General features: G+C 34.9%; 2 protein-coding genes across 46 annotated transcripts in view; one reads left to right on the forward strand and one right to left on the reverse strand.

Annotated features, from left to right (window-relative positions):
* LOC127855032 (coiled-coil domain-containing protein 34-like) overlaps window positions 1–22641 on the forward strand; it is a 29986-nt gene extending 7345 nt beyond the window's left edge. Inside the window, exons 5-8 of one of the 45 annotated variants that reach the window (XM_052390347.1) lie at window positions 13268–17545; window positions 17589–17803; window positions 17847–17975; window positions 18019–22641. In XM_052390347.1, the coding sequence (XP_052246307.1) occupies window positions 13268–13422 (155 nt within the window). In that variant the 3' untranslated portion in view covers window positions 13423–17545; window positions 17589–17803; window positions 17847–17975; window positions 18019–22641. Of the gene's footprint in view, window positions 1–13267 lie in introns of all 45 variants that reach the window. The other 44 variants (XM_052390352.1, XM_052390361.1, XM_052390337.1 and 41 more) reach the window with 44 other exon arrangements.
* LOC127855031 (poly [ADP-ribose] polymerase tankyrase-1-like) lies at window positions 734–11710 on the reverse strand. The gene is made up of 14 exons (XM_052390320.1): window positions 11556–11710; window positions 9630–9789; window positions 9067–9211; window positions 8338–8468; window positions 7733–7933; window positions 7391–7489; window positions 6960–7095; window positions 6322–6611; window positions 5908–6080; window positions 4556–4815; window positions 3811–3977; window positions 3258–3458; window positions 2780–2875; window positions 734–2454 (listed from the first exon to the last, which is right to left on the reverse strand). Exons 2-14 carry the CDS (start codon window positions 9786–9788, stop codon window positions 2296–2298), a joined length of 2217 nt encoding a protein of 738 aa, XP_052246280.1. The 5' UTR covers window position 9789; window positions 11556–11710; the 3' UTR covers window positions 734–2295.
* Window positions 22642–22658: the final 17 nt, after the last annotated feature.

The raw sequence follows: 22658 nt of genomic DNA on the forward strand, positions 1-22658 counted from the left end.
TTCGTCCATATACTTGATCATAGTTGCCAACATTTGTCCATATACCAGACCATAGTTGCACATATTTGTCTGTATACCAAATCACAGTTGCCAATATTTGTCTGTATACGACACCAAAGTTGCCCATATTTGTCAATACATTAGACCACAGTTGCCCATATTTGTCCATACACCAGACCACAGTTGCCCATATTTGTCCATACACCAGACCACAGTTGCCCATATTTTTATGTCCCCCACTATAGTAGTGGGGGACATATTGTTTTTGCCCTGTCTGTTGGTCTGTTGGTTGGTTGGTTGGTTTGCGCCAACTTTAACATTTTGCAATAACTTAGTTGTACCATAGAATGATTTTTGTCGGGAACCATCTAGACTGAACACTGTTCTCAGATGACTGCTAAGTCATGTTGGACTGTGTATAAATATGTTGAACAGTAGTTAAAACTATTTATGAGTGCAAGTCCTTATGTTTGTGTATTATGCGATAATCTTTGATATTTTATTTTTTCCGCCTAAACATATTTATGCTAAAAAGTCACTTTCTTTAAACAAAAAATATCATAAAAGCGGAAAGTGTCATCCCTGATTAGCCTGTGCGGACTGCAATTTGTAACATATAATGATAAAAAAAACCCCTAAAGTTTAACTTCAAATTATAATTTATTGTAAAAATACTATTTAAAATATAAATTGCTACATGTTTATGCAATCCATACAATTAATATCACACACAATATATATATATATATATATACCAGAGCTCCAGATAAGGTTTTGTGAAATTCTTAAATTACTACCAGATTTTCAAAAAGAATTCTTAATTCTGAAATTTTATTCTTAATGTTACTACTAAGTTTTGGAAAATAATTCTTAATTTTTCTAAATGACCTAAAAATCAATAATAATGGTTATTTTCATGCAAAAAAAATCAAAATAAACATACTAACAACTTTATTTATACGAGTTCAACAGTGTCTTTTCAGTATTATACAATTTTATTTTTCAAATACCTTCATATGCCCAAACTGTGCTTAGATTGCATGCCTTAGATGAATTTTTACATATTTCACAATTAAAACGGGTCTCCCCTTCAATCTTTTCAACGATTAACCACGGGACTTGTCCCTTCCACTCGTTTAATGTTTTTTTTGTGTTTAAGTTTGGACCCGTCGTGTCGCGTTTTTGTTTAGCATTTCCGACTGTGTCGGCAACTGAACATACAACATCGTATAAGATCTTTTCTATAATATCTTTCTAAACATTTAACTTCGGCTCACTTTGTGTACAATATGTTAAAAGCGTGTTTTTGGACGCTTTGCAGTTTTTTAGGACGCTCTCTGGGCCCCGCCATTGTTTTTTGACAGATAGACTGTATACACCGCTTTTATTGGAAAAAATGCGCTTTGTTAAACAAACACGATAACCATTCTATATAAGCACCGCAAAGATCTTTAATACGCGAAAAGAACTCAATAAAAATCGATATGAACCAATGTAAAAATAATATTCGTAACTTTATTTTGTAATTCTTAATGGTACGACAAGATTTTAAAATAAATGCGTAACGGACTTGAAAATAATTCGTAATTACGAAAATACGACCCTTATCTGGAGCTCTGTATATACACATGTAGTTAAAAGAAATGCATAGTAAAAAAAATGCATATTGAAAAAATAAATTATGTCTAAAAAAAGACTATTGCGTACACATTAATTTATGGATGAAATGATTTTGCACAAGTAAGTACGTGAATGGCTCTCTAAAATGTTTGTATCAAAGAAGTAAAAAGTATTAAATATACACATTGAAAAAAAAAAATACTTAAATTTCTCAAACTACCCTGTTCTTAAAATCAATATGAATTATCAAGCATTTTACAAAGTTTCATTGTTTATATTTCTAATATTGTTATATGTAAACAAATAAGACAGCATTTGAAAACATGTAATATTTACTTTTTTTTGTAGTTACAAGCTTGCTTTAAATTAGCATATTAGTATAACAAATGCAAGAAAAAGGTTTAATTTTCCGTGTAATGGTGGAACAGTTATGAACATGAAAATAAGTATAAAAAAAGTCTTTGGTAAATTTGAATGCACAGGTTGTTTTCGTAATAGATCTGTGTAATATTTTATAAAACATACAGAAGTGTTTACATAAAAATTAATATTTGTTATAAATCTTATACACAAGCAAAAATATAACTTCTCCAAATTAAGTAACAAATTTAGTCTAGAATTAAAAAAGACGCAAATATCAGTCCTGGTCAGAATATTCCTGTAACTGGTTCTATTTTATGCTTCTTCTTGTGTTTCCTGCTGGTTGGTTCCCTGAGTTGGACTGGTTTCCTTTTCCGCATCATGCTGGGTACCAGTAAATCCAGATGTCAACTCTGATTTCATGGCTAGAATCTCCTCAGGATGGTCTTTGTAGAATGATGGCTGCTGTTTTTTCTGAAATTAGTGCTGTTTTTATTGCAAATACAGGAAATTGTCATAATAAAGGCTTTTTCCTAAAGAATCACTTTTTGGGCTTGTTGTTCAATGTAGAATAAGGAGTGGTGAAATTGCACCTTTTTCAATATGAATTGTCTTAGTATCAGTCATGTTAGAAAAGAAAGTGCTTTATCATTATAATTATTGCTGTAAACTATCTTATATTCAGATACATATGTCAGGACTGGCAAAATTAAGGTCAGGGTGCAATTTTTTTGCCAGCAATCATTCGCCATAAGTGGATTTTAGTGAATGTCAAGCCTTGCACTATTTGTCCACTTACCACGTCCTGTGCTAAAACATCTGCCCCATGCTTTTGAAGTATTGAAGCCATTTCTTCGGACACAGCCATGGCGTAGTGGTAGGGGGTCCGGTCCAACTGAAGTTTTAATATGTATTTAATTTATGACATTGGTCTGAAAATTGTATTCCATACATGTACACATGTACCTGCTGATCATGGAGGAGAAACGGTAAATACTGGATGTCAAATTTATACGAATGATACAACTTGTGACATACACGTATTGCAAAGGTACATGTATATAAATAAAAAAGCTGTAGAATAAACAAAATACTTTGACATAAAAATAAATTAATATTTATTCAACAATTTAAATATTGCTGACTAAATATTTGTGTAAATAAGAATGTTGTTATGACATGGTAAGTTTTTGATAAAAAAATTGGTATTTGAGAATTTAATTTATCTTTTGATTAAAAAAACCTTTTTAAACAAATATATTACAAATGTGACCCACATTATCCTTGCACTTCATGGCCATGGGGAAGTGTGATGTGAGATGTTCCACAACGTCCCTGTGACCCCCCAGGATGGCTAGGTGTAGCAGGGACCGACCTCTTTGGTCCTGTGCCAGGGCCAACTTCTTGACCTCTAGGGCTACTTTGAGGTCGGCTAGACCCCCTGTTTGCACTGCTCTGAACACGGCCTGGATTTTTTCCTGTGGTTAGATAAGGGGGAGGGGGTATAATGTTAGAAATATTGTCAACCCATGATTAAGTACCCAATATTGGTCACAAAATGAAAAGGCTTTAGAACATTTAACAATTGTTGTTTGAAAATAACCAGTCAGAATTGCCATTAAAGTTTTAATTGACAGTTGTATTTGTTTGCTTTGATTTGAAGTTTTTCTGTCTGAGCAATTTCCCCTTAACTAAAAATGATCGGTCCTATCTCACACACTATCTCCTGTAATCCAAATTACAAGTTTTTTTTATGGCGATTCTCTGACAGGAGAAATACAAGTGCACTAAAGGACAAATCTTCTACAAACTACAAACAAAGTGAATTACCAGAAATTCAGGTAGTTCTTTGAGGAAGGCCTTCGTTTTTTCAGGCAGACTCGTAGTGAGCTCTTGTAGCTTGGCCAGGACAACATCAAACTTGTCATAGCCAGCCAGCATCAGGTCCTCTAGCTTGTCAAACTCACCCATCTCCACAAGCTTCTGTACATACTGGTCTGCAAGTAGAAATTAGCTGGTCTTAGCCTGCCCTGTGTGTAAAATGTCATCCCGGATTAGCCTGTCAGTCCGCAGAGCCCAGTTTTCCCAGACCACAACTCAAATGTCATCTACAGGAACTGACTGTCTTAAATATAGTACACACAATTCAAAATGTTGTTTTGCATTTAGATTAAATTTTTTTTGGAGGAGTACAATCATTAACCACCATTTCTCTGAATGCTAAGCTAATTTAACTACCCCATAGTTCTATTCGTTTTATTTTAGTCTTTCACATAGTCCTTTATTCTTTTGGAAGGAAAGCCTTTTTTTATTTTATTTTGCTGAACCATGAACATGTAGTGTAAGTTGGCAGTGTTTTGCAACATTTTATATATCGGAAATATGAAACTTAAAAAAAACTTCACATTTTCTAAGTGGTAAAAACTCAACACTTTCTTCATGGGTTAATTTGGTTAAAAGACAAGACCTAAGCATTCACCTGAAATATTTCATATTAAGAATGCACAATCACTGACATACATTGCATGACAGTCAAACGATAGCAATAAAAATACACACATAATTTCATATTTACCAATAGCTTCCACGTTTTCCCTCACTCCGCTCTCCACTGCAATGTCTCTGGCAGTCTTGTTGTTACAATCACGCTCTGAGGGGCTGTACCCCATGTTGAGCAGGGTGAACAGGTCAGCCCCGGTCTGGCCCGCTAGCTTGTGCAGCTCAGTCTGTCCGTACACATCCTTGTGGGGTTTGTCCTTGGGTGCGTCTTCCTCCTCCCTGTCCTCCATCACTGTCTCTAGACCTGGCTGCTGGGATAGGGCTGCCTCTTTAGCCCTGTGTCCATAGAAAATGGGAGACACTTAACCCTTTGCATGCTGGGAAATTTGTCATCTGCTAAAATGTTGTCTGATGAATTTCTAAAATTAGCATTTTCTTCGATGTTTTTTCAAAGAATACTATCAGAATAGCAAACAGTTTGGATCCTGATGAGACACCACTGTTTTGTGGCGTCTCATCTGGATCCAAACTGTTTGCAAAGGCCTTCAAAATTTGGTTCCAATACTGAAAGAGTTAACCCTTAACCATTCAGATACACACTTTGAAGCATATTGTATTTCCCTGGTAAATCCTATTTAAAATCTTTCATATTAGTTTCTTGTTTTAAAGGCTTCGTTTTCAAAACTTAAGATACCAATGAGCAGCAAACAGAATAAAACATGAACAGACTGTTAGTTACTCGCAAGCTGTTTTGGTTTTATGCTGGTTGCATTTTCATTGTGCTACTGAGCAGGAAAGGATTAAGGTTAAGGAACAGAATCAATGGTTAAGGTCAAAAGTGGTGTATGTGCTTTGCATGAATGTATTAGATACACTAAAATTACGTTAACTCATTAATGTATTTAACAAAAAACATTTTACATCAATTAAATGTATTAGATTAGAAGTCTATGCAAGTTTATGTTGTTATCACATGCTTTGTTATCTGTTTTGCAAATACAAATTTTCATTCACTATTCCTACGTGTCATCACTTCCTAATATCGGGTTTAATAATGAAACAAATTGTATCTAATATAAACAAGTTATGGGTCAACCCTTAGTTTATACCTTATACAATTGTATCTCATAAGTTAGGAGTCAGCCCTCAGTTTATTCCCTATACAAGTGTATCTCGTATACACAAGTTATGAGTCAACCCTCAGTTTTTCCCTATACAATTGTATTTCATGTACACAAGTTATGGGTCAACCCTCAGTTTATACCCTATACAATTGTATCTCGTAAGATATGAGTCAGCCTTCAGTTTATCCACTATACAATTGTATCTCATATACACACGTAATGAGTTCACCCTCAGTTTAATCCCCTAAACAATTGTATTGTATATACATAAGCTAGAGTCAACCCTCAATTTATCTCCCCATACTTCCGCTGGAGTTCCTCCTGCTCCTTCCTCCTTTTCTCTTCCTCTGCCGCCTCCTGCTTCTTCCTTTCTTCCTCCTGGAGCTGCTGAAGCTCCTGTTTCCTTTTTTCCCGGATTTCCCGCTCCTTTCTCTTGGCAGCTTCTTCCTCCCTGATTTGGGAAAGCAGCTCCCTTTGCTGTAAACAAATTATAGTTAACATTATGTACCAATTACACCCAGGGCATATTCTCAATCTTCGGGGAGTGAGGCACAGGCTGTTTCTGGTCGGAATTTTTATGCAAAATACCTGAAATGGAGGAATTTAAAAAACAAATACCCTCAAAATAGTTCATTTGGATACTTTCAGAAATAAAAATTTAATTCAAGCAGCCATTGATCTTCAAGCTACTGTATAAAAGAAATCCAACTGAGCTCACCTTGTCGTTATATTTAGCATTTGCATGGTACATATACAGCCACTTGGCCAGGAACTCTATAGGGTCTGCTGGCCGTTTTTCCGCAATCTCTGACAACGCCGCCGTGAGTGCGTTGCCCAGGTGTTCGGCCACGTAGCGTCCGTCCACTGTGGTGGGTGGGGGATTGGGGCGTTCGTCCGGGGAGATGTACATCTGTACTGGACGGTTTGGATTCTGGACAGGCCTGGTTTGTTGGGTAGAGGCAGGCGGTGGAGTGGCAGGTTTTGGGGATGGGGGCTTCTGCTCCTCAACTGAAAATAAGCAAATTACATGAACAACTTCATGAATACCAAATAGTTCCTGGTCATTTTTAAAAAGGAAGTGTAATGTTTTTGTCAAAATATTGTTGAACAATATACAGTAGTTTGTTTGTTTCTTTTTTTGTTAGAAAAAAGGCCTTAAATGATTTCTGTTGCTGGACGAACGCAGTTGTATAAAATAAATGTAGGGCTTTTCCTCCGAAAAATTGGTGGCCCTAAGCTGTAAAATATGTCAATTAATCTTAAAGGAACAAACCAAAAACCTGCCTATTATATGAGAAACGTTGCTAAAAAATATACATTTGCATTTATGCAATATTATTGAATTCTATGTAGTACCTGGTGCCTCTGCAGTCTGTGTGGAGTCCTGTACCTCTCTCTGGACTTGATTCAGTTTCCTCTGCAATCTCTCTAGAGTAACCTGCCCTGGCAGGAGTTGCGGGTCTTCCTTTATGTCCTTGGGAGATTTCTGGTTCTGCAAACATTCAAGCAGAAGAATATTCACATAATAGTTTTCATTTCTTGAAGTATTTAGATTTTTTTTTACAATAGGCGATGGCAGGTTAGTTAGTATTACTGATTTAATCCAATTTATGAAAAGACAAAATCACAAAATATTGCCTAACTAAGGGTGTTGGGCTTCTATTCTTCTAATTACAGTATTTATTTTTATATATACAACTGTATATATTTATTTAATATATAATGACACAGCATAAAACTTCAGTGATTAAACACATTTAAAAAGCAGCTTAAAATGTGGTTCATACCAAGTCTAGTAACTCTTCATCTGCCCCTGCCTCCACTAGGAACTTGTAAATATCATCTTCCTTTTGACCAGCTGCATAGTGGAGAGCAGAACGCCCCATCTGAAGTTCAGCAAAAAATCCAACATCAAAGTTGGTGCTTTGCTAAATTGTAAGTTTGTTAACACTAAGAATGAAACAATACTTCAATAACTGTGATTATTTAAGTGACATCCTACTGGGCAATATTATTGCATTTAAAGATGTTTTTTGTTTCTTTACAAATTTAACAGTTATGCGTACAGGCAAAGACAATTTCTAGTTCATAAATGTTGTAATGCATATATATATTCTCTGTAGCCATACATGGTCCAAAACTTTGATGTTTTCTGGATAGGATCCCACTATGTTCTTGACCAGTTCGCTATGACCCATCGCCACGGCCTTGTGTAGAGGGGTCAGTCCTGTACGGTCCCCAGCCCTCAACAGGGTCTCGTCTCCCTGGAGGTCATTGAATTGTTCCAAGCTGTTGCCTTCAATCGCTGCATGTAGCCTTGCAACGGTTGCCTGTAGTTTATTGATAGACTGAGTAAATCTTGTCATTGAGATACACATGCTCGCCCAATTGTCACCTTATATAAAATCAAATTCAAGTTTATATAGCTTCAATTCCCCTAAGATATACTGGTGAGTAACTTGCAGGCTGTTCTGGTTTTATGCTGGTTACAAAAGCCATTAATTTTTCACGTTGATTCTTAGCAAGAAAGGCTTAGCTTGGTCATATCTGCTCCATTTTGTTAATTTTAACTGAGATACTTTAATGAAGTCAGTCTACTTGACTTAGTATGAAGTCATTATGATGTGCCAATTTATCTAAGAAGTTAGCTAGATTGCTTAAGAAACTTGCCTATCCCCCTCGCTATTTGCGACAACAAAATAAAATTCATTTGAAATTTTAGCGCTTTATTTACCATCATCTTGGGAAATTCCTCCTTAAACTTTTTAATGTCCTCTGATAGCTCCTCCCCCGTAAGGAGGTCAATCATCCACTGCTCAAGAAAGCCCTTAAGAAGCTCAGCCACTAGCTCTGTCCAGCTCTTCCCTATGAATCATCCACAACTGAACTCTATTTAACAAACTCTTTATAATGTTAATCTCTTTGTGTACTTTGCTACATCGTATGAATAAAAACCAGGATAAGCAAGAAAGCAAACGTTTGAAAAAAAAATCAGTATTACCTTAACATGAGCATGTAGAAAAAAAGAAATAAATTGAAAAGGTTCAATGTATTTTCCCTATTCAGAATCTTTATTCGGACAATGTTAAAAACTTAAATCAAACAGTTGCTGTTTTTCACACATTGTTTAAAACTAAAAACCAAAGTTTCTAAACCCTTTACCACTGAGATACGTATTTTGACGCATTTGTAGTCACTTAGAAAGTTACATTTAATATTAAAGAGCTTTCTTACCAGATTCAAGTTTTAAAGGCTTCATTTCCAACCCTTAGTTGCTGCTGCGCAGCAAACAGCATAAAACCTGAACAGACTGCGAGTTACTCGCAGGCTGTTCTGGTTTTATGCTGTTTGCACATAGCCATTTTCACTTTGCTTCCGACAGGGAAAGAGTTAATCTTCAAATGTTAAAAACGGAAAAGACAGAATATTTCCATTTATATTACATAATGCAAAAGCTATAAACCTGAGAGTCTCTGTTTAAGTGTTTCGTGCACAGTCATCTTGACCTCGACTGGACAGTCCTTGACCCCCAGAATGAGGTCAATGGCTGTGTTACCCTCCTCGTCTCGTACGCTGGGGTCTACTTTTTCCAGTAGGGCTTTCAAGACCTTTATAAAGCGCAAAAGTGTGTTTGTTTGATTTTTTTTCTGTTTATTTTATCTCTGTGAATTACAATAGTTTTTGCTCCACACAATACTTCTATTTCACTTAAATATTCTCAAAAAGTAAGCGTTTTTCCTAACATACTGGGTTAACAAAACCTTATTTAAGCCAGACAACATATAAAAAGTCAGACAACTATTGATTTCACAGAAAGCAAGAATCTTTATACGGTAATGTTGAGGGTTTTGTAATGTTTGTTAGGTATACTAGCCTTCAGAAATCTATCTTTTACTGGCTGTCATCCAACCCAAAATGCCGCAAATTCTTGATAATTATATATAATTAAAACTGGTCAAAAGTTAATTTAAGTCGCCATAGGTTATTATACATGTATAAGGCCAAACAAAAGTATCCAAATCTAACCTCAATTGATTTTACTTTCTGCCCAGCAAGATGCAAGTATGTTTGGCCTGCTTGGTTTCGTGCTGTAATGTCAAGGTCATCTTCAGGCTCCTGTAGTTGTTTGAGGACATCTTCATCGTTGCCTGAGACCAGCGCTATGTAGAGCTTTGTCGTCTCCATTCTATGAAATTATGTTGTTGTAAAGAAATAGTGTGTTAGCTTTGTTGTTATACATTTAGAGTGTATATTCAGATTTTGTTAGTACATGATTTTATCCAAAATAGTTCACATTTCTATTGAAGTATAAATTATCTGCAAGTTTTTTTAAATCAATTGTCTTTTTTGGGGGGATGGAATTACATGTAGTCAGTGGATTTCAGTCAATATTTTGGAACACACTAATAAAACATGACTTTGTTTATATAGTGTTCAATTGTAAACCATAACTATTGCTGCAAGAATGTATTTTTCTTATTACACAATGTATTTGAGATTATAATCCACAGAAATGTATGAGCAGACAATAAATATTTCAGCAGCCACTTCTTGTTTTAAAAGAACATGCTCAATTATTGTGTTCTGTTTGCAATCTACACCTGCAAAAAGTTAAATCACCCTTGCTTGATATATTGACATATTAACCTAAAGCTTTTTTAATAAGCTGCATTCCTTGGAAAATTGATTTGTTGTCACTATTGGCATTCCAGCATTATTTAAGCCATGAAATCATATTTGCAAATTAGAAGTCTTTTTAAAAACATCTTTAATGTCTTTTATGCCCCCCAAAGAGGGCATATAGAGATTGGACCGTCCGTCCGTCTGTCTGTCTTTCCGTCACACTTTGCATTTAGGTTTCGCATTTAGGTTTCGAAAAATGCTCATAACTTCTATGTCACTTCAGATAGCAACTTGATGTTTGGCATGCATGTGTATTTCATGGAGCTGCACATTTTGAGTGATGAAAGGTCAAGGTCATCCTTCAAGGTCAAAGATCAAATATATGGCTTCAAAGCGGCGCAGAAGGGGGCATTGTGTTTCTGACAAACACATCTCTTGTCTTTTTATCTTTCGTATATAAAATAAATATGCAAATATGTAAAATAAAAGTAAGCTTTAATTCCTGATAAGGCATGTTGTGCAAATGATATCAATATCAACAGTTGACAGCATTAAAGGGGCCTTTTCACAGATTTTGGCATATTTTGAAGTTTGTCATTAAATGCATTATATTGATAAATGTAAACATTGGATCTTAAAAGCTCCAGTCAAATATCAAGAATAAAATTTAAAAAAGGTAAAAAAGTAGCCGGTACCAGGGCTCGAACCAGTGACCCTAGGAGTCCTGGAGTTAGTCTGAAGTAAAAACGCATTAGCCCTCTCGGCTATTCCGCCAGGTATACACAGGTTAAACTATTTTATACCTTATATAAGCAATCTTCGTAGTTTCGTAAATTTAAACGACAACAACAGAACTCTCCAAATTATTCAATCGTTTCGCGTTGCAACGCTTTATAATTTTTTAATTTTTTTAAATCGTCAAAAGATACATATAATGGCTATATTGGACTATGGTAAATGTTCAGTAATACTGTTTCCTCACAAATATCATAACTAAAACGAAAATTTGCGAATCTAAAACAACTTTTTTTAAAATTTTGTCAATTTACCAAATTGTGAAAAGATCCCTTTAATCTAATGGTATGCTCATCTTCAATGTCACCATTTAAACCTTCCATGCAAGTAATTTTTACAGTTCTTGATCCCTGTCAGTATTCATTTCACTTAAACATATTTGTGTCCATAAATAAATGATTAAGCAAGATTTATAAACAATCTTATCTTCCTTAACACTGTCTAGTTTGTCTGACAACTTGAAAAGACATTTAAACCCTACACCATAGAAAATATCAATTTATTAAACATTTCATTGAAACAAAACCTATCTACCTTTTCTCTCTGAGAAAACTATATCCTATCAAATATCAGCCTTTAAAACAATACCAAAAGTTTCAATTTACACAGCAATCCAACCATTGACAGAAGACTTTCGCTCCGTATCTAGGGAGTTATTTATCTTGGCAACCAGGCAGCCATTAAATAGTAGCAAGGTTGAAGGCTATTACAGAGAGCCTTGGTGCGTGAAAGGTTGAAAGCGTTTTTCAATGAATCAAGGATTGAAGAGCTAATATTTATCTTTCAGCCTTTGGTAGGCCTCTGTCAAAGCCCAGGCTAATTTTCTTAAGAATTTGTAAATGAATTTCTTATTGAAATACATAGATAATTGCAAGGCAAAGGCTTAAGAGTTGAATTTCTTGCGGTTGAATGAAAGGTGTCATATTTGCATTTAAACTTGTCGATTCTCCTTTTGAAAATTTATTTATAAATATTTTATGTCAAGTTTGCAGTATTTTATATATATGGTAGAAAATGCTCTAGGCAAAGTTATAGCATTGATGGAATTTGATAAGGGTTTAATGTTTTAACATTTCATTTAATTTTTGGCTATACATTTTGTGGTTAACAGAATAAATTGTTTCTGTGCATTCAATATTATACTTGTGAAAAACAAAAATAAAATTAATAACATAATTTATTTAAAGTAATTTTTGAGCATTGATGCTCTTTTCATAATGTGAAGTGTAAGGAAATTAAATATTTATATATTAAATATGTAAATGTATACAGTACAATCTTAAATGAAAAAATAATATATATAGATTCTTACATTTGATGAAAATAGGACATATTAAAAGAGATTTTTAATGGGATTAAACTTAAAATTAAATGTTTAAAAGCCAGCGTTTTGTTATATGCAAAACTATGAAATTGCAAAATTTTGTGTCTGAGCTAACTTGGCTCCAATTTCAACACTCATGGAAGCCTTTTAAAGCTGAACGTCTGTGTCACGTGGATAATAGCTATTTTATTTTGTAAAATTTTAGTTTGATTAGGTTAATACTAATATTAAGAATGCTAGTAGTAAAAGGGAGATGAGTGATACTTATTTATTGTCCAGTTTTGGTTAAAACTAACATTTATTGCATCTTGATGGGATGTTCAAAGTGTTAATGTAAAACTGACTTGTTTTAATACCCAAGGCTTACAGGTTTGAACCATTCTACACACTGACCATCTGTATCATATGATGTTAAAATCAGACAATTGTGCTGAGTTCCTTATTATTATACTGGCCACTTTACTCATAAGGTTTATATCTTTAAAGGTTGCTCAATAAAACATGGTATGTCTTGTATGGTGAATTATCCTCCTTTACCGAAGTTAGACTGAAAGGCTGGAAGAGGGTGTTTGTTGTGTGGGAGAGAAATGTGGTGCATTCAATTATTATGAATTAGTGGATAAAAAAAATCATTTACATGGTTTTACACCATCACTGTGTTGAGGATTAGCATGCATTAACCAGTAGCAGCACATTATACATACAGTTTCATTTACTATGATTTTACCACCACTACTTCTTTCCTGGGCTTGCAAATAGTATTCATTTAGAGAGAGCTTGTATAAAAATTAGACATGTGTGCATTAATAATCAATTATTTAAAGATATTTTTTTTTAAGAAAAGTATTATTATGAAACTATATAAGTAACGGTAAACCATTTGCCCCTTTAAAAAGTACCCTATTAATTTTGTCATATTCAGGTTACCACGACACCAGTGCATACCCAGTTCCCTCGTTCTACAACCCGATGCCCTGGCAGCCCATACACATCCCCAGACCTGCGTCTGAGAAGAAGACAAAACGCAGAGTGAAATCGAAACCCAAATATGCGTGGAACCCAGAAAAATACAGATAACAGGCGCAGTGATTATCAAATCAACACAATATATGGAAGTTTAATGTACCTATTCAATATTGAGAAAAATAGTATTTTTGCATTGAATGAAGATATGTACTATACATGTAGCTTCCCCCCCCCATTAGTTTGTAACAGGAATTTCTTGTATCCTTACAACTCAATAAATTAAAATATAATGTTAACACAAGAGAGGGACAATTGTTTAATGACATAGCAACAATTGCATGTGTATGTTTGGGTTGATGTATTTAGGTATTCACTTAGTGAAATCTTGATATGTTTAAAAGTTTTGGACTACCAGAATAAATTTTGTATAAATCTTGTATTTTAAGACAAGTAGTATGAATATTGAGATAGCGGCATTTGATATTTTGAATACATGGAAATATTGAATAGGTGAACTAGTACCGGTATTTCATAGCTGCGATAATGGTGATGTTGTTTTAATTAAGCATTGAGTATTAAATTGCTGTATAATGTGAAGATTTCTTTATCAAAAATAATTGTTAAAGTCTCTTTAACGCTTAAAATCAACTAAAATTTCGTTAAGTATTTCTTAAAATAAAGTTAACTCCTAAACAATTAGTGTTCCTTATAGCAATAGCCACAATTTCAATGCTAGATGTGGTATGATAAGATAGATTTTTGTAGATATAAAATGCTCGTTTCTATTTATTTGTGACTTCAATATATTCCATTTTGAATTCCCGTAAATATATCTATTAATGTGACACTCGAACACCATGTTAGTGTTCATGTGTCGTATGAATAGATATTGTTGCGGGAATTTAAAATGGAAAAACAACCAGCATTTTGTATCTACAAACATTTATTTTACCAGACCACATCTGGCCTTGAAATTTCTGCAATTGTCATAAGGAACACTGATTTAAATTGGTTAAGTTTATTTTACGAAATATTGTACGAAATTTTTGTTGATTTTGAATAGTAATGTTACTTTAAAGGCTTGATTCTTGAAAATTGGTGAGCACTATGCTTAACAAGAAAGTATATATTTCATGTGGAAAGGCATTTACTATTTTTCTTTGTTGCTTTGTTTTATTTGTGTCTGTAAGGGATTTCTTAACAGAAGAAAGAAAAACTTTAAAAACATCAGTGAGTCCTTCTGATAGGGTTCTTATTTTCCCTGATTTCAGAAAAATCTTTTTTTATGCCCCCGGATCAATAGATCGGGGGTATATTGTTTTTGGCTTGTCTGTCTGTCTGTCATTCTGTCCCAAAACTTTAACCTTACAGTAAAGTTTTGCAATAACTTTTGAAATATTGAACATAGCCTTGATATTTGGCATGCATGTGTATCTCATGGAGATGCACATTTTGAGTGGTGAAAGGTCAAGGTCATCCTTCAAGGTCAAAGGTCAAAAATTTAAAACTTTAATATAGTAAAGTTTTGCAATAACTTTTGAAATATTGAACATAGCAACTTGATATTTGGCATGCATGTGTATCTCATGGAGCTGCACATTTTGAGTGGTGAAAGGTCAAGGTCATTCTTCAAGGTCAAAGGTCAAAAATTTAAAAATTTAATATATTAAAGTTTTGCAATAACTTTTGAAATATTGAACATAGGAACTTTATATTTTTCATGCACGTGTATCTCATGGAGCTGCACATTTTGAGTGGTGAAAGGTCGAGGTTAAGGTCATTCTTCAAGGTCAAAGGTAAAAAATAAAAAAAGTTAATATAGTCAAGTTTTGCAATAACTTTTGAAATATTGAACATAGAAACTTGATATTTGGCATGCATGTGTATCTCACGGAGCTGCACATTTTGAGTGGTGAAAGGTCAAGGTCATCCTTCAAGTTCAAAGGTCAAAAATTTTAAACTTTAATATAGTAAAGTTTTGCAACAACTTTTGAAATATTGAACATAGCAACTTGATATTTGGCATGCATGTGTATCTCATGGAGCTGCATATTTTGAGTGGTGAAAGGTCAAGGTCATCCCTCAAGGTCAAAGGTCCAAAATTTAAAACTTTAATATAGTAAAGTTTCGCAATACCTTTTGAAATATTGAACATAGCAACTTGATATTTGGCAGCATGTGTATCTCATGGAGCTGCACATTTTGAGTGGTGAAAGGTCAAGATCAAGGTCATCCTTTAAGGTCAAAGGTAAAAAAAAGCGGTGCATTAGGGGGCATTGTGTTTCTGACAAACACATCTCTTGTTTTGGTTAAGCAAATTTGAGATCTTAATTTTGATGAAAATTGTGTGCTTTCAGAGTGTTCACACAATGGCATAATACTTAACCTCTAAATCAAGTTTAACTGTAACATTTTCATTTTAAAAAACAAGCTCAATGCATGTGCGTTAAGTGTATATCCAAATTAGCCCATAGAAGGTTATCAGGGTCGACACTGTCTGGTTTATGTAATTTTTATGCCCCACCTTCAAAGAAGAGGGGGTATATTGTTTTGCACATGTCCGTCGGTCGGTAGGTTGGTTGGTCCATCCACCAGATGGTTTCCGGATGATAACTCAAGAACGCTTAGGCCTAGGATCATGAAACTCCATAGGTACATTGATCATGACTGGCAGATGACCCCTATTGATATTCAGGTCACTAGGTTAAAAGTCAAGGTCACAGTGACTCGAAATAGTAAAATGGTTTCCGGATGATAAATCAAGAATGCTTATGCCTAGGATCATGAAACTTCATAGGTACATTGATCATGACCGGCAGATGACCCCTATTGATTTTCAGGTCACTAGGTCAAAGGTCAAGGTAACAGTGACTTGAAACAGTAAAAGGGTTTCCGGATGATGACTCAAGAATGCTTAGGCCTAGGATCATGAAACTTCATAGGAACATTGATCATGACTCGCAGATGACTCCTATTGATTGTCAGGTTACTAGGTCAAAGGTCAATGTCACAGTGACTCGAAACAGTAAAATGGTTTCCTGATGATAACTCAAGAATAATAGTCCTAGGATCATGAAACTTCATAGGTACATTGATTATGACTGGCAGATGACCCCTATTGATTTTCAGGTCACAATGTCAAAGGTCAAGGTCACAGTGACAAAAAATGTATTCACACAATGACTGCCACTACAACTGACAGCCCATATGGGGGGGCATGCATGTTTTACAAACAGCCCTTGTTTGTTTTTGTTATTGTCTATGCAGGAAGTATGTCCTGTGGCTTACCCATGCAAACTGCACAGGCTAATCTAGACTATATCTTACACACAGAGTAAGACCTGTTTTCCTAAACTCATTTGTAATGCTCTTTAATTGGTCTAGGTTTAACAAATATTAGGCAACAGTATAAAGCCTTTCAATTCTGCAAGCTGTATTTTTCTGTAAATATAATAGCGCACTTTTTGTTAGGCCTTTTTTCATAGGGAATAAAATTCAACTGAACATGCTATTCCAAATATCTATTTCAGATAGTTAGGGGCGAGATTTACTACCTTAATATTAGCTAACTTTGTAAACTTATTAGCCCTAGATTTTAAGGAGATATACATGTTGGAAGTTATGAAAGTTCAGAAAATTTTACTGCTGAAGATAGAATAATCTTCAATGAAACTCATTAAGCCTCTGAAAGTTGTTATGGTTAGTAAATTAACTTGTGTAAGATATTCAAATTGAAAAAAATAACTAGTATAATTGTTTCATCAATATTTAATGGCTATTTGTGTTAATTATCTTGATTGCAACTTTAGCAAAGCTTGGATTTTTGTTTTGACTACTAGTGTTCAATGGTACAAAGTTGGGACTTTAATTATCTGTCATATTTTGCAATGTAATATTATACTTTTATTGATGTTTTAAGATCTGATATTTGAGTGTTTTAATACATTTTTTTCTTAATTATTTTCTTAGATTGTATTATATATATTTTTGTAAGCAGTAGCAATAAATATGCGTGTGTGTTTTTAGATACTTTATAAAATAATTTGCGTCTGGACTAGGATGTCAAAAAACAGATTTTTGGTATCTTATGGGAAAATAGGTCTAAAACCATATGCGGTAAGATGAAGCTCAAAACAGCTTACCGGTAGGTCTAGCATCATATGCGGTAAGTGAAGCTCAAAATCAGCCTAGGTCTAACACTGTATGCGGTAAGTGAAGCTCAAAATCAGCCTAGGTCTAACACTGTATGCGGTAAGTAAAACTCAAAATCAGCCTAGGTCAAACACTGTATGCGGTTATTGAAGCTCATGATCAGCCTAATTCTAACACTGTATGCGGTAAGTGAAGCTCAAAATCAGTCTAGGTCTAACACTGTATGCGGTAAGTGAAGCTCAAAATCAGCCTAGGTCAAACACTGTATGCGGTTATTGAAGCTCATGATCAGCCTAATTCTAACACTGTATGCGGTAAGTGAAGCTCAAAATCAGTCTAGGTCTAACACTGTATGCGGTAAGTGAAGCTCAAAATCAGTCTAGGTCTAACACTGTATGCGGTAAGTGAAGCTCAAAATCAGTCTAGGTCTAACACTGTATGCGGTTATTGAAGCTCATGATCAGCCTAGGTCTAACACTGTATGCGGTAAGTGAAGCTCAAAATCAGCCTAGGTCTAACACTGTATGCGGTAAGTAAAACTCAAAATCAGCCTAGGTCAAACACTGTATGCGGTTATTGAAGCTCATGATCAGCCTAGGTCTAACACTGTATGCGGTAAGTGAAGCTCAAAATCAGTCTAGGTCTAACACTATGCGGTAAGTGAAGCTCAAAATCAGCCTAGGTCTAGCATCATATGCGGTAAGTGAAGCTCATGATCAACCTGCCTTTTTGCGCATTCTGATCTAGAGCTACCCTGTCCACTTATGAGACACCACAAAAGGGCAATAAGACAGAACAAATCACAGATTTCATGTCTCCTGGGCTGCTATATACAAAGCTTTCCAAGGAATCTCAACTTAAGTTGTATCTCAGTGAAAACTTCAGACGCCAATTTTTTTTGTTACATACAATTATCCTGTTTAGCAATATTAACTTGTTTAAAACATTTTCTTGTTTCAAATACCTCAACACGAAATTTCCTAAGACTTTTATTAATTAAAAGAAGTTCATTGCATTATCCTTTGATGTTTTGTGAATATGGAACTAGGTAGATTATTTCGTGTTTTTAATTTTGATATGTTTTATATTTCTTACCTTATCCTAAATTATGCCTGCACAATCTTGCAAAGAACTTAGATAATAACTATGGTATCAGGACTAGAAAACTGTTTATGGGCAATAAAGTTAATGGTCATGAAGTTTGGGATGAATTTTAAAAAAAAGTTGTTGCAATTCTGTTATATGTGAATTTTTTTATTTATTATTACTTGCTTTTTTGAAGCACTCAGTAATTTTGATAAATAAGTTGCATGTGTTATTAATTATATTTAATTCAAATGTTAACAGACCTTTAGCCTTATGTAGCATCATGGGGCTAATTGCATATTTAATATCATGACAACATTAATTTCTTTGATTTATTTTATGCTTTCTGGTGGTTTATGGAGAAATATCAGTGAATTATAACTGATAATTTCACTGTTTCAAACAGTGAAAATTATCAGTGAAAATTATCGATAATTTTCATTGTTTACTGTGAAATGATGTCATTTTTTGACGAAATGACGTCATTATCACAGCAAAATTCTTTAGTTAAAGTCTTTAACAATATATATAAGCTGTGAAAAAAAAGCATAAAAAAAAAAAAAATTGTTGGATTTGGTGGATTATCGATTTTAATTCACTCGTGATCATAGAAAATATATATTACCACTCGTGGCTGCGCCACTCGTGAAAATATCATTTTCTATGATCACTCGTAAATTAAAATCGATAATCCACCGAATCTAACAAATATCCTCTATGTAATTGTTTTGATATGATTGCAAAGCGAATTTGTTTACGTTCTTTTTTTTTTTTTCAAAAATATTTTAATATGATGTCATTTCAGTATTTGTCTTTTTGAACGCATTGAAATCAGTTTTTTTCAGCTTATTTACAGAGGTACAATTACAATGATCAAATTGAACGGGTTATATAGGAAATTCAAACTTAGGAAATGCAAGTGAATATTCTTTTGACAGTGAAAAGTTTTTGTTGAGTTCCGAGTAAAGTGTATTGCAATAGAGATCCCATGCAAATAAGTTGTTAATATTGTAATAATTGAACATGAAACAAAACCAATGCTGAGTAGATCTATTCTTTGAGTTGTGCTCTGTGAAAACTGGGCTTAATGAATTGGCGTAAATTATAATCCCACACTATTCTGAGAAGTCAGCACAGGCTTTTCAGCTTGTTTTATTTATGGATTTTTTTTTCATTTAAATAAAGTTACATATAAAAGAAAATCCAGTCCATGTAGGAAGGTGTGGTCACTGCTGACTGCACAGGCTAATCTGAGATAATACTTTACACACATGCATTTAGCCCAGCGCAAAAAGTTTGTTTTGCCAACTGTTTATGTCCATCAATGCTGTGTTTCTGCTGGTACATCTTAGATGGTTTTACTCCTGTATGTCCATCAATGCTGTGTTTCTGCTGGTACATCTGAGATGGTTTTACTCCTGTATGTCCATCAATGCTGTGTTTCTGCTGGTACATCTGAGATGGTTTTACTCCTGTATGTCCATCAATGCTGTGTTTTTGCTGGTACATCTGAGATGGTTTTACTCCTGTATGTCCATCAATGCTGTGTTTCTGCTGGTACATCTGAGATGGTTTTACTCCTGTATGTCCATCAATGCTGTGTTTCTGCTGGTACATCTGAGATGGTTTTACTCCTGTATGTCCATCAATGTTGTGTTTCTGCTGGTACATCTGAGATGGTTTTACTCCTGTATGTCCATCAATGCTGTGTTTCTGCTGGTACATCTGAGATGGTTTTACTCCTGTATGTCCATCAATGCTGTGTTTCTGCTGGTACATCTGAGATGGTTTTACTCCTGTATGTCCATCAATGCTGTGTTTTTTGCTGGTACATCTGAGATGGTTTTACTCCTGTATGTCCATCAATGCTGTGTTTCTGCTGGTACATCTGAGATGGTTTTACTCCTGTATGTCCATCAATGCTGTGTTTCTGCTGGTACATCTGAGATGGTTTTACTCCTGTATGTCCATCAATGCTGTGTTTCTGCTGGTACATCTTAGATGGTTTTACTCCTGTAAATAACTGAGTCTGTATAAGAGTTAGCTTTAGAAAATAGCTTTCTGCTTACAGGCCGCATGCATTTCTAGCTTTGCATGGTTTTTTAACTGCTTTAGGCTATGGGCCATGACTAAAAGTTCTACAACTGAATTTTTTTTTGAAAGACTTGTTAAAAAACATGCATTACAGGCCAAAAGTATCTGCCAAAATTGGCAAGTCTCATCTTTTACCAGCCTTGATAATATATTCAGATACATGCTTTTAAAAACAGTGGTTGAACCTTTGATATCTTTATAAACATTTATTATGCCCCCTTTCGAAGAAGAGGGGGTATATTGCTTTGCACATGTCAGTCGGTCAGTCTGTCGGTCCATCCACCAGGTGGTTTCCGATGATAACTCAAGAACGCTTAGGCCTAGGATCATGAAACTTCATAGGTACATTGATTATGACTCGCAGATGACCCCTATTGATTTTCAGGTCACTAGGTCAAAGGTCAAGGTCACGGTGACCCGAAATAGTAAAATGGGTTCCGGATGATAACTCAAGAACGCTTATGGCTACGATCATGAAACTTCATAGGTACATTGATCATCACTCGCAGATGATCCCTATTGATTTTGAGGTCACTAGGTAAAAAGTCAAGGTCATGGTGACCTGAAAAAGTAAAATGGTTTCCGGATGATAACTCAAGAATGCTTAGGCCTAGGATCATGAAACTTCATATGTACATTGATTATGACTCGCAGATGACCCCTATTGATTTTCAGGTCACTAGGTCAAAGGTCAAGGTCACGGTGACCCGAAATAGTAAAATGGGTTCCGGATGATAACTCAAGAACGCTTATTCCTAGGATCATGAAACTTGATAGGTAGATTGATCATGTCTTGCAGATGACCCCTATTGATTTTCAGGTCATTAGGTCAAAGGTCAAGGTCACGGTGACCCGAAATTAGTAAAATAGTTTCCGGATGATAACTCAAGAACGCTTATTCCTAGGATCATGAAACTTGATAGGTAGATTGATCATGACTCGCAGTTGACCCCTATAGATTTTTAGGTCACTATATCAAAGGTCAAGGTCACGGTGACCCGAAATAGTAAAATGGTTTCCGGATGATAACTCAAGAACGCTTATGGCTACGATCATGAAACTTGATAGGTACATTGATCATCACTTGCAGATGATCCCTATTGATTTTGAGGTCACTAGGTAAAAAGTCAAGGTCATGGTGACCTGAAAAAGTAAAATGGTTTCCGGATGATAACTCAAGAATGCTTATGCCTAGGATCATGAAACTTCATAGGTACATTGATCATGACTCGCAGATGACCCCTATTGATTTTCAGGTCACTATATCAAAGGTCAAGGTCAAGGTGACCCGAAATAGTAAAATGGTTTCCGGATGATAACTGAAGAACGCTTATGCCTAGGATCATAAAACTTGATAGGTAGATTGATCTTGACTCGCAGATGACCCCTGTTTATTATCAGGTCACTAGGTCAAAGGTCTAGGTCACGGTGACCCAAAGCAGTAAAATGGTTTCTGGATGATAGCTCAAGAATACTTATGGCTAGGATCATGAAACTTCATAGGTACATTGATCATGACTCGCAGATGACCCCTATTGATTATCAGGTCACTAGGTCAAAGGTCAAGGTCACAGTGACAATAAACATATTCACACAATGGCTGTCACTACAACGGAGAGCCCATATGGGGGGCATGCATGTTTTACAAACAGCCCTTGTTGGAATTCGTTTCTTTCTCTTCAAATGTACATTTAAACAGTGAGGAATTCGGGGTGTTGTCTTCATATCTAGTAGGACAAAGTGTTCATTCGAAATCTATATCTAAAAGAGAAATGGTCAACTTGCTTATCTGTGTAAATATGCCATTTCAATGTTAAACAATGACATTTGTAATTGTAATCTGAATATGTACTTGTCCTTTTCCTCTTTCAGCCGAGTCTAAAATATTAGTTCTAGAACTCTCAAAGGCATTGGGTGTGATTTATATTCTGTGTGTTTATTTTCCTTTTTTGGTTTACAATTGTCTGTGATAAAACAATAAATAAAATTGTGAATGTGTTTTTTTACTATTCTAT

Source organism: Dreissena polymorpha, chromosome 13 (assembly GCF_020536995.1).
Source record: "Dreissena polymorpha isolate Duluth1 chromosome 13, UMN_Dpol_1.0, whole genome shotgun sequence".
NCBI classification, from domain to species: domain Eukaryota; kingdom Metazoa; phylum Mollusca; class Bivalvia; order Myida; family Dreissenidae; genus Dreissena; species Dreissena polymorpha.

Bases quoted from the DNA above. Each gene is read 5' to 3' on its own strand.
- LOC127855031 (XM_052390320.1), bottom strand. From the start codon at position 9,788: ATGGAGACGACAAAGCTCTACATAGCGCTGGTCTCAGGCAACGATGAA. The intron at 6,612-6,959 runs GTACTACATAGA...GCTTATTTTCAG, and splicing joins ACAGACTGCAGAGGCACCAG to TTGAGGAGCAGAAGCCCCCA. The intron at 3,459-3,810 runs GTAATTCACTTT...ATCTAACCACAG, and splicing joins AAGAACTACCTGAATTTCTG to GAAAAAATCCAGGCCGTGTT.